Source organism: Penaeus japonicus, unplaced genomic scaffold (assembly GCF_977035675.1).
Source record: "Penaeus japonicus unplaced genomic scaffold, GWHDUDI00000001_assembly GWHDUDI00000040, whole genome shotgun sequence".
NCBI classification, from domain to species: Eukaryota; Metazoa; Arthropoda; class Malacostraca; order Decapoda; family Penaeidae; genus Penaeus; species Penaeus japonicus.
In genome coordinates this window covers 17,340,448-17,350,447 of record NW_028234442.1, presented here as the reverse complement: position 1 = coordinate 17,350,447, position 10,000 = coordinate 17,340,448, and the positions used below count along the sequence as shown (strand labels likewise).

Below are 10,000 nucleotides of genomic sequence, written 5' to 3'. Positions count from 1 at the left end.
AAGAGAAGAGAAGAGAAGAGAAGAGAAGAGAAGAGAAGAGAAGAGAAGAGAAGAGAAGAAAAGAGAAGAAAAGAGAAGAGAGAATAATCGGGTTCACTGGTTTCAGCGAGAACATTGCCGCAAGATATAATACGGTTATTCCAGCAACAAAATCCGAGAACACCAAGTGAACCATAATAAAAAGAACTTCATAAACAGTCACACACACAAATATAAAAAAATACAGCTGGAAAAGCAAAATTTAAAAAAAGAAGAAATATAATGCTCGTGGCAACAATACAATATTTTTCGGTCAACAACAACAGCAACAGCAACAAAGAGTATACACTGGGTGCTTGAAGCCTTTGATGATTCAGCAATTCTGTGACGCTCACATTTCTATTAATATTTTTTTCTAATCTTAGTTCGCTTCCAAATTCCATCGTCATTGTCTATTTTGTGTTGGGGGAGGGGGTGGGAGGAAGGGAGGGAGGGAGGGAGGGAGGGAGGGAGAGGGAGAGGGGGGGGGAGAGGGAGGGAGGGAGAGGGAGAGAGAGGGGGGGAGAGAGAGAGAGAGAGAGAGAGAGAGAGAGAGAGAGAGAGAGAGAGAGAGAGAGAGAGAGAGAGAGAGAGAGAGAGAGAGAAAGAGAGAGAGATTGATTGATTTTGATAAGTTTACTCATACGAGAGAGAGAGAGAAAGGAGAGAAAGGAGAGAAAAATACAGAAAATAAAGAAAAAGAGAGAAAGAAAGAGAAAGAGAATGAGAGAGAGAGAGAGAAACACACACACCGAATCCAAAAACGAGCTAACACACAAACCCCCAACATTAACACACGAGATCACCGCCCTTCATAACACAAGGAAGAGGTACCGGCTGCGTTCAATCTTCGCATGCACTAGACACCGCAAAATAACACCGCATGGGAAGAGGGAGGGGGGAGGGGGGAGGGGGTTCGGTCGGAAAGTGAGTAATTGCCAAGGTGGAGGGGGAGGGGGGGGGGGGTTCGGTCGGAAAGTGAGTAATTGCCAAGGTGGAGGGAGCGAAGGTGGAGGAGGAGGTGGAGGAGGAGGAGTAAATAGAGGATGAAGAGCAAGTGGAGATGATGATGATGAAGGAGGAGGAGGAGGAGGAGGTAATGGAGGTGGAGGAGGAGGGGGTAGTGGAGGTGGAGGAGGAGGAGGTAGTGGAGGTGGAGGAGGAAGAGGAGGTGGAGGTAGTACATGGAAGATGAAGAGGAAGAGGAGGGCAGAATTATGAGGGGAAGGGGAGGAGGAGGTGGGGGAGTAGGGGATGAAAGGTTGGGGAGATGTAGAGGAGGAGGAAGAGGGGGAGGATGAGAAGCAGGAGCAGAAATAGGAGGACAAAGAGGAAGAAGAGGAAACGCAGACGCCGACAGAGAAGAAGAAGGAAGAGGGTTAGGAAAAGGAGACGGAGAGAGAGGAAGAGGAGATGGCAAAGGAAGGGACGACGAAGAACAGAAAAGGAGGCGCTGGAAGGGTAGAAAGAGTGAGGGAGGAGGACGAAGGGAGAAGGGGGGAGGGGGGAGGTGGGCGGGCGACGAAGAGCAAAAGAGGAGACTTTCCCACTCGGCAGTTCAGCTCCGACTCTTGCCAAGCGAGGGTGGGCGGGCGGGCGGTGGGCGGTAGACAGCCGGCGCGAGCGTCTTTGACCGAACCGAACCGAACCGAACCTAACCAAACCTTCCGCGAGAGTGTTCAAACAATAAACAAACACCTCCCTTTCCGACACGACGAGGCCCCGACACCATGGACCGAAGCGCAAATACAAGCCCCGGCCGCGCCACGAGACGAGACGAGACGGCCGTTAAAGGGAAGAGCCAATAGCCTGCGCTTGCTTCGGCCGCTGTTAACCTACCTCCCCGAAAGCAAACATATGCAGCGAGACACAAGACTCCGGCCGGAACTAACGTGCACGCAAACCCGTTAACCATGGTCAGTACGCCGTGAATTATGGTCAGAAAAAGAAGCCTGCACAGAGGCTGATCTCGTAGCAGAGGGACATAGAACTGCCATTCCAGGTAAGGCGTGTGCCATTGCAAACTGGTTCCGTAAACATTTTCGTAAACGAGTACGCACGTGGTTATGTTGAAATGCAACACAGCCGCAATGACAGTGAAATGTTGCATTTGTTTTCTTTGCATACACGTTATTGTGTTTGAGTTCAACATATGTAAAACATGAAAATACAGGCATAAAACCAAGGTACAGTGTAAAAATTCATAATTATGAGCTGGACATGTGCAACCGCCTCCTCCCGCTCCCACTCCCACTCCCACATACATACGTGGAATTAATATTGAACATTGTCTTCTCTCATCAAACGAAGTGTCTTATCTTGAATTCTATATAGTGGTATCAGGATGCAGTATCAAAAGCAAACTCCTGTAAAAATATAAACATGCTAAGTAACGCTCTCAGTTTGCCATTTACAAATTGCTTATTGTTCAACCGTAAGCATGACTACACAGGATGTACCTACGGATGTGCAATTAACCTTCCTAGTAAGAACTTGAACCTCCGTCACCCTTAAGTATGAACCAGAAAGAGGAGTAGCAACTCTACTAGACCAAGTAGAGTAAGAAAAGTAAGTAAAAGTAAAGTAAGTAAGTAAGACAATCCTCGTGGGCAGCTGGTGGCGTAGGTTCAGGTATTTTATTAGGAGGTTAGAATGAGTAGTGAGGTTCTCGGTGTAGGATAGGAGTAAGACTTTTTTTTCTCCTGCTCATCTGGTTGCAACTGCTGCTCCTGCATTGTCTCATTGCTGCAGTTAATGTCACGGGTGCCGTTACAAAGTGCTACGCTTGGTACGAGTTTCCGGGGGAGTCAAATGTAAGAGTCACTCTATATTTCATTCTCTCTTTTACCTATTTTCTCTCTCTCTCTCTCTCTCTCTCTCTCTCTCTCTCTCTCTCTCTCTCTCTCTCTCTCTCTCTCTCTCTCTCTCTCTCTCTCTCTCACCCCCGCCTCCCTCCTCTCCCCCCCTAGATGCGTCGGCGCTGTTCCTCCCCCGGGGCGGCCCAGCAAGCCCTCCTGGTGTTTGCTGCGGTGATGGCGCTCACGCTCTACTACCACGCCCCCCTCCACACCGCCGCCCCTTCTGCCGCCCGCTCCCACCTCCACGCTCGCCTCTCCTCGAACGCCGAGGGGACGAGGGCGAAGTCCCCGGCGAAGGCTCCGGCGAAGGCCCTGAAGAGGAAGGGCGGAGGAACTCACGTCCGCGCGGGCTGGCACGACGAGACGGCGGCGGAGGGCGGCGACTACCCGATCTCGCTGGAACGCGACACCGGGGAGGACTCCTTCGCCAGCAAGGTCATGATGGCGCTGGAGTTCCTGACGAAGGAGAAGACAAAGAAGACGAAGGTGGTGCCGTCGCCGCCGCCGCTGCCGCCGCCAACGCCTCGCCCGCCGTCAGACCGCGGCAAGACGAGCCACGAGGCCGAGAGGGGGTCGTCGAATCAGCATCGAGACGCCAAGCCAGACGCGAATCCTAGATCGCGAGGCCACACTCCTTCGACACCTCTTCCTCCTCCTCCTCCTCCTCCCAGCGGCCGGACGTGTCGCGTGACCTCCCCGCCGCTGGACTTCTGCGAGTGCACGAGGGAAATCCTGGCACAGGGGGGAGCGGCGTGCCCTACCGGGGAGCACGGAGGGAAAACGACCTCCCGCGACCTGTTGTCAGCCCTGAATCGTACGCTTGGCTCGTCCACATGCAGCGACGCGGCCACGCTCAGGGGCGCCAACCAATCGGTGAGTTAATTTTCTTTCTTCTTCTTTTTCTTTTCGATTTTTTGTCCTTGGTCAATCATCTGCATCATCATTTTTTTTTCTTTTTTTTTACTCCAACCAATGACAACATCGCCTGGTGACGGAACTGAGGATGTTGCTTTCCTCATTTTCCATCTGATGAATATTATGCGTTTTAAGAAAGAGAAGAGATGTGACATCGATAACTGAGAACATAGTTCACAATGATAAAAGTGCATAAAATTGCCAACAGCAGTAATACTAACGCTGATCTAGGCAACGAAATAAAGACAAATATGAACAATGAAAATATAATGGCAATAACAATAATAACAGAAATTATAAACATAGTAATAATATAACACTATAATGGTACTCATGACAGTAATGAAAGTCATCGTAACTAACAATGAGAATAGTAATGATAACCATAGTAGTGATATTAATAATAACAATAAAAATAATGATAGTAATAACATTGATGAGAAGGGTATAATTATGATCAATAATAATAGTGAAAATGTAAATAATAACGACAATAATAATGATAAATATAAATTACAATAATATAAATATAAATTACAATAATATAAATATAAATAATAATGATGATACATATCCTTCCCGCTCACCCATCCATCCATCCATCTATCCACCCTTCCCATCCATCCATCATCCCTCCCTCTATCCATCCACCCTTCCCCCCTCCCTCCCTCCCTCCCACAGGTGATAAGCATCTCCCTCTTCGGCGCCTTCCCCAGCGACTACCACGAGGGTTTGGCGGTGGTTGTGGCGCGGGCGGCCGAGGCGTACCCGGGATGGGCGGTGAGGGTGTACCACGATCTCGACCTGGCCGGCGACGCGCGGGCGAGGGCGTGGGCGTGCTCTCTCGCCTGTGGGTTTCCTCACCTCGACTTCTGCTCTGTCGTGTCCTTGCCAGGTGAGACGGGGGGAAGGGTGTATGATGGGTGTGGGGGTGTGGGGTGGAGGGGTTTGCAATCTCTCTCTCTCTCTCTCTCTTTCTCGCTGTCTGTCTGTAATTATGTCTGTCTCTCTCTTTCTATATATATATTTTTTTTTCTTTCTTTCTTTCTTTCCCTTTCTCTCGGTTGTCGTCCGTCTGTCTGTCTGTCTGTCTCTGTCGCAGCAAAACAAGACAGAGAACGATATTTTTAAAAAAGGCACTGAACGGTAAAAAGTAATCCATCTAACGGACCATCGACCCAGCATGATGAGTCAGCAACAAGTCGTAAATGGGGGAGGGATATGCAAATCAGCAAATTCATCATGGAGACACAGTAAGCGTCTCCGAAGCTATTTGTCAAGACCCATAAGCAAGAAAAAAAAAATCCACAGTGTACCCTCATAAGAATGTTCCGTTAAGGTACACGCGACTTCGTACATGAAATCCCGAAAATTCGACATTTTGGCGGGAATTTTCGCGGTTCACTATCGTTTTGTTTTATTTTTTATGCTTATTGCTATTGTTATTGTTGTTGTTGTTATTCTTATACTTATTCTTGTCCTTCTTATTGTTATTATTCCTACTTGTTTTTACATGCAGATGGTTCTTCAAAGTGCTTAATCAACAGGGAATTAATGACTAGGCCTATCTACCTACCTACCTATCTATTCATTCTAGTAATTTTCGTTTTTTGTTCTTATTGTTGTAATTACCGTTATCACAAATAATAATAATCACAATCATAATAATAATAATAACGACAAAAACAACAAAATAGCGATAAGAATTGAAAAATAAATATATATTTTTTCCCGAAAATTCAAGAGTAGAGGTAAACAGATCAGGTAGGCCTGGTAATTGGCTCCTGGGTGACTAGACGCTTATGAACCATCTATGTAAAAAAGAAAGCAATAATAGCACTAGAAGTAGTAGTAGTAGTAGTAGTAGTAGTAGTAGTAGTAGTAGTAGTAGTAGCACTAGTAGTAGTAGTAGTAGTAGTAGTAGTAGTAGTAGTAGTAGTAGCAGCACTAGTAGTAGTAGTAGCACTAGTAGTAGTAGTAATAATAACAACAATAATAATAACAACAACCCAAATAACACCCCTCCAGCTCCCCCATCTCACCCTCCCTCTCCCTCCTTCAGGCATCGGTGACCTCCGCCCTACAATCGGAACCATCTGGCGGCTGGCGGTTCTCGGCGACCCCTTCGTCAGGAGGTTCATCATCCGGGACAGCGACTCCCCTATCCTGGAGCGGGAGGTGGACGCCGTCAAGGAGTGGGTCGACTCCGGGAAGGTCGGTTGTGAAAATGGACTTCAGCAGGTTTCGTTATGAATGTAATCATGGACTTCGGCAGGTTTCGTTATGAATACGATCTTGGTTTTGCAAAAATAGATTCCTGTTGGTCTCGTAAGATGAAAATCCAGGTCTCGTAATTGTTCACGTGGCGCGGCGGCGTGAAGTATCGGAAATTCTTTACTCAACTTTCATATGTCAGATGTCTAATTTAATTTTTTAAAGTTATGCGTCCCTCTCTGAGTAAATCACGAATCCCCACTTCACCATTCCTCACCCTCCATCTCCCCTCCCCCATTCTTCCAGTGTTCAATTCAAACTCACTCATTCACCGACCCTTCCTCTAGTGTTCCCCATTTCAACCTCATTCACCCCTAACCCCCATTCATCTCTAACACTCCTCACTTCAAAACACTGCCCGTCCGCCCATCTCACCTCACCCCAACCCCTTCTTCCAGTGCTTCCACATCATGCGAGACAACCTTGCCCACACCATGCCCATCATGGGTGGCATGTTCGGCGGCTGTGGCTTCTGGCATCGCGAGGTGCTGGAGCGCATACGGGGGACGATCTTCCGCTTCTCGCACAAGGACAGCCACCCGAGCTACTACGACCAGGTCAATGAGGTGGTGAGTGTCGCTCCTTTGGGGTTGCGGGGACAAGGTCGTCGTTTATGTTGAGGTTGTTTACAACTGACTTCCGGGCGTGAATGTTCGAGAATACGAGGCACAACGAGACCAAGAGAGAATCGGGTTATTGTTCCCTACAGGAGAAGGATACCTGCTTCTCCATCTCTTCCATTACCAAAATTATATAACCCGACCTTTTTCTTTCTTATGCAAACGTAGAACCAAATCTTACAACCGAATACATTCTCACAATCTTCCACCTTGCCTAACGACACCCCCCCCCCCAACCGCTATGAAAGAATACCAAAACACTAAAAACAAAACAAACTAAAACCCGACCCCTCTTCCCTTTCCAGCGATTCCTGTGGCCCACCATCCAGAAGAGCTTCATCGCGCACGACTCCTACCTGTGCAAGTACTTCCCGGGCTCGCGCCCCTTCCCCACCAGGAGAGTCAACCGCACCTTCGTCGGCATGAGACAATATCGGAAGGAAATTAAGGGTGACATGGTCAAACAACCCTGCCCCGTGGCGTGTCGCCCCCCCAAACACAAAGACTGGGAGTACTGTTAGGGTCTTGTCGGAGGGGACACTTGTTGAGAAGTGGTTGCTCACTGTGATACGGTACTCCATTCACTTTGCTAGTTGTTTTTAACCTTTATTTATAATTAAACGATTCATATGAGTTGTTTTTAATACTTATATGTGTCTATTTATATATATGTATTTATCCTCTGTATTGTTACAATGTATTGTTTGCTATATAGATATGCTTATTATTTCCACGCTTATCTTGAACAACGTGCAAAAGAATCTGTGCCTCTTTTCATTCCTATCACAAGAGAAAAAAGTGACTCATTACAAACGATGATGATGCCAAATACTACAGCCTAGCAGTGTTACCAATTACAAAAAATACCACCATGAAAAAAGACGCTTTGAAAAGATGCTCTCAGGAAGTGTGACAAAATTCAAATTGCTGAATAGTATGACAACAAAAGGGCTTTAAATGCATTGCTCAATAACTCATATTCAAATCATGACTAACTGCTGCAGCAATATTCACAGAAGCACGCACAAAATCAACATATTTTAGACATAAATTAAGAAACATTGCAAAGAGACAGAAGGATACAACATATGAAAATCAATCCCTTTAACACAGTTTCAATCCTTCATACATGAAAGAAAAGAACCAAATCCCAGACATGATATATAAGAAATAAAAAACTGACAACACACCAAACCAAACAGACATCACACCCAATAGGTCAATGACTGATCCAGGACAGAACAGAACCTCCACACCAACAGATTCACAACAGCAAATACAAGATAATTATTATACAAGCTGTGCAATATTTGTCAACAAGTATCCCCCACTAAAAGACGTAGTATCTATGAAGGCTTATTTATTGAATTCATATTAATATCTCTGGGCATAGAAAAATATAAGAGCAGTAACTATATGACACACACAAAAATGGACAGGTAAGCTACCTCGCAATCCATCTACTGTATGACAATTCTTGAAATGACAAACAATGCCCCTACAACAAAAATGCAACTCAATATAACTGATGTGAGGGAATATGACCTCATGTACTAAAATTAATATAAATCCTCTTTCCATTTAAAGAATTACGCACAGTCATCATCCTGTGCAATGGTGTGTGTTATTCACACACTCCTTTTACAATTTACTTCATAATCTCTGACACAAAAGATATTGAGTAAAACTAGAGTCCTTTTTGTGTTTGTCAATTTTCTGTTTTATTGTATTGAGAGACTTATGTGTGTCATATGATAGGCTCTATCAATGCTGCAGTTGACTAAAATTGTAGTATAGGGTCCATATCAGCTCATTATTTTCTTTATACTCAGTGTGACAGAAGTATTGTTGTTTTATGGGAGGACAAAAAGAAACTATATATAACATCCACAATTAAGATAACATGAAGAGGTAGGGAAGAGGAAGGAAACCTGTGCTTATGATTGTGAGTGCCACAGTACAAGGCAGCCCTACTGGCACAGGGGCACATTGTAGACACTGGGCATGGTTTGAGTCACCTTCCTCTTCTCATTCTGCCTGCACATCCTTTATCTGCGGTACTTTAGAGCAAGAGGTCGGCAACTTGCTGTGTGCCATCACTTTCTAAATATAGTGCTTGCTAGAGACCATGGATTAGTGCCATTCCTGGTGCTAGGAGAAAGTGGTGCCATCTAGGTTTTGGTTGTTAAGTGAAACCCATTTTGCTTAATATTACAGCAATTAAGGTAATTATAATTGCAATTGTCATCATCACTCACTCATTACTCACAGCACAATAAAGAAACACAGAGACCCAAAACTTCCAAACATCATGTACATCACGATGCCCTCCGTCAGGTAAAAACTCCATCATATATGTATTGACACACATCAGCAATGGGTTAAGCAGTGTCAAGAACAAAATAAAGGATCAAAAAGATAGGAAGGAAGGAAAAAAGAAAAAGAAGAAGAAGAAGAAGAAGAACAAGAGGAAGAACAAGAACAAAACAAGAAAATGAAAAAATCCTTTTAAGTTACGCAATACAATTAATAATAGAGATTAATACCCATCTCAAAACAGTTCTATTCCCACTCATTTCTCTAAAAACCAACTCTTAGAATACCTAAAAAAATCAGATTCAGAGTAAAAATGCCTGCTAATTATATGCTGCACATCTGATGTTAGAAGCAGATGTCAAGTGATGCATAATTGTATGTTATCACTTTGATTTCTTGAATTTTCTTTAATTTTTCCCTGCTTATCTTATGATTTTCGATTTTCATATCCATTTTTAGTGTTACCAATCAGTTCAATTGCAGGATATTCATTTTCAGAAGGAATACACTTGTACTTACATTCTAGAACCAGTCTGGCTTACAAACGTGCCCTATTTATCAAAATTACACATACCATATTTACTAGTACATCCCCTCTTGAACTTCTCCTACAGCATAATATAATTTCATACGTCTTATGTTGTTGTTTTTTAATTAATAAATATAAGGTACCCTAAAATCCCCAAAATAACTTGCCTTCATTGCCAACACATTAATTTTTTTCTGACAATAGGAGTATAAACATGCACACAAGATCCTTATAAAAATTTGTGTAGTATTGATACCTAAACTTCAATTCCAAATTACTCATAACAGGATTTGGGTGATGTTGTCCCCCTCCCTCTGGGTGCCTTATACAAAATATAATCTTGGCAGAAATTCTCCAGACCTACGATTCTAGTTCCATTTTTTAGAAACGTACCAGTAAACGAGAAGCAAATGTCGCAAAACAGCTTAAATACATATATATCAGAAGCACTCTTGCCATGAACTCATAAT

The 10,000-nt window shown here is 44.4% G+C and overlaps 2 protein-coding genes across 5 annotated transcripts in view; one reads left to right on the top strand and one right to left on the bottom strand.

Moving 5' to 3' along the window:
- The window catches only part of lili (LMBR1-like protein lilipod), a 95,271-nt gene that overhangs the window by 9,954 nt on the left and 75,317 nt on the right, over positions 1 to 10,000 (bottom strand). The gene's annotated exons all lie outside the window — the stretch shown is intronic.
- LOC122248488 (uncharacterized) lies at positions 1,586 to 7,450 on the top strand. 2 transcript variants are annotated; one of them, XM_043008527.2, is made up of 6 exons: positions 1,586 to 2,020; positions 2,988 to 3,749; positions 4,473 to 4,686; positions 5,854 to 6,005; positions 6,464 to 6,634; positions 6,991 to 7,450. In XM_043008527.2, exons 2-6 carry the CDS (start codon positions 2,988 to 2,990, stop codon positions 7,204 to 7,206), a joined length of 1,515 nt encoding a protein of 504 aa, XP_042864461.2. In that variant the 5' UTR covers positions 1,586 to 2,020; the 3' UTR covers positions 7,207 to 7,450. The 2 variants fall into 2 exon arrangements, with proteins under 2 accessions (XP_042864461.2, XP_042864462.2); XM_043008528.2 differs by lacking the exon at positions 1,586 to 2,020 and adding an exon at positions 2,303 to 2,586.

Coding starts and splice junctions, on each gene's coding strand:
- LOC122248488 (XM_043008527.2), top strand. CDS start 2,988: ATGCGTCGGCGCTGTTCCTCCCCCGGGGCGGCCCAGCAAGCCCTCCTG. Junction 3,750..4,472: donor TCAGGGGCGCCAACCAATCG/GTGAGTTAATTT, acceptor TCCCTCCCACAG/GTGATAAGCATCTCCCTCTT. Junction 6,635..6,990: donor ACGACCAGGTCAATGAGGTG/GTGAGTGTCGCT, acceptor TTCCCTTTCCAG/CGATTCCTGTGGCCCACCAT.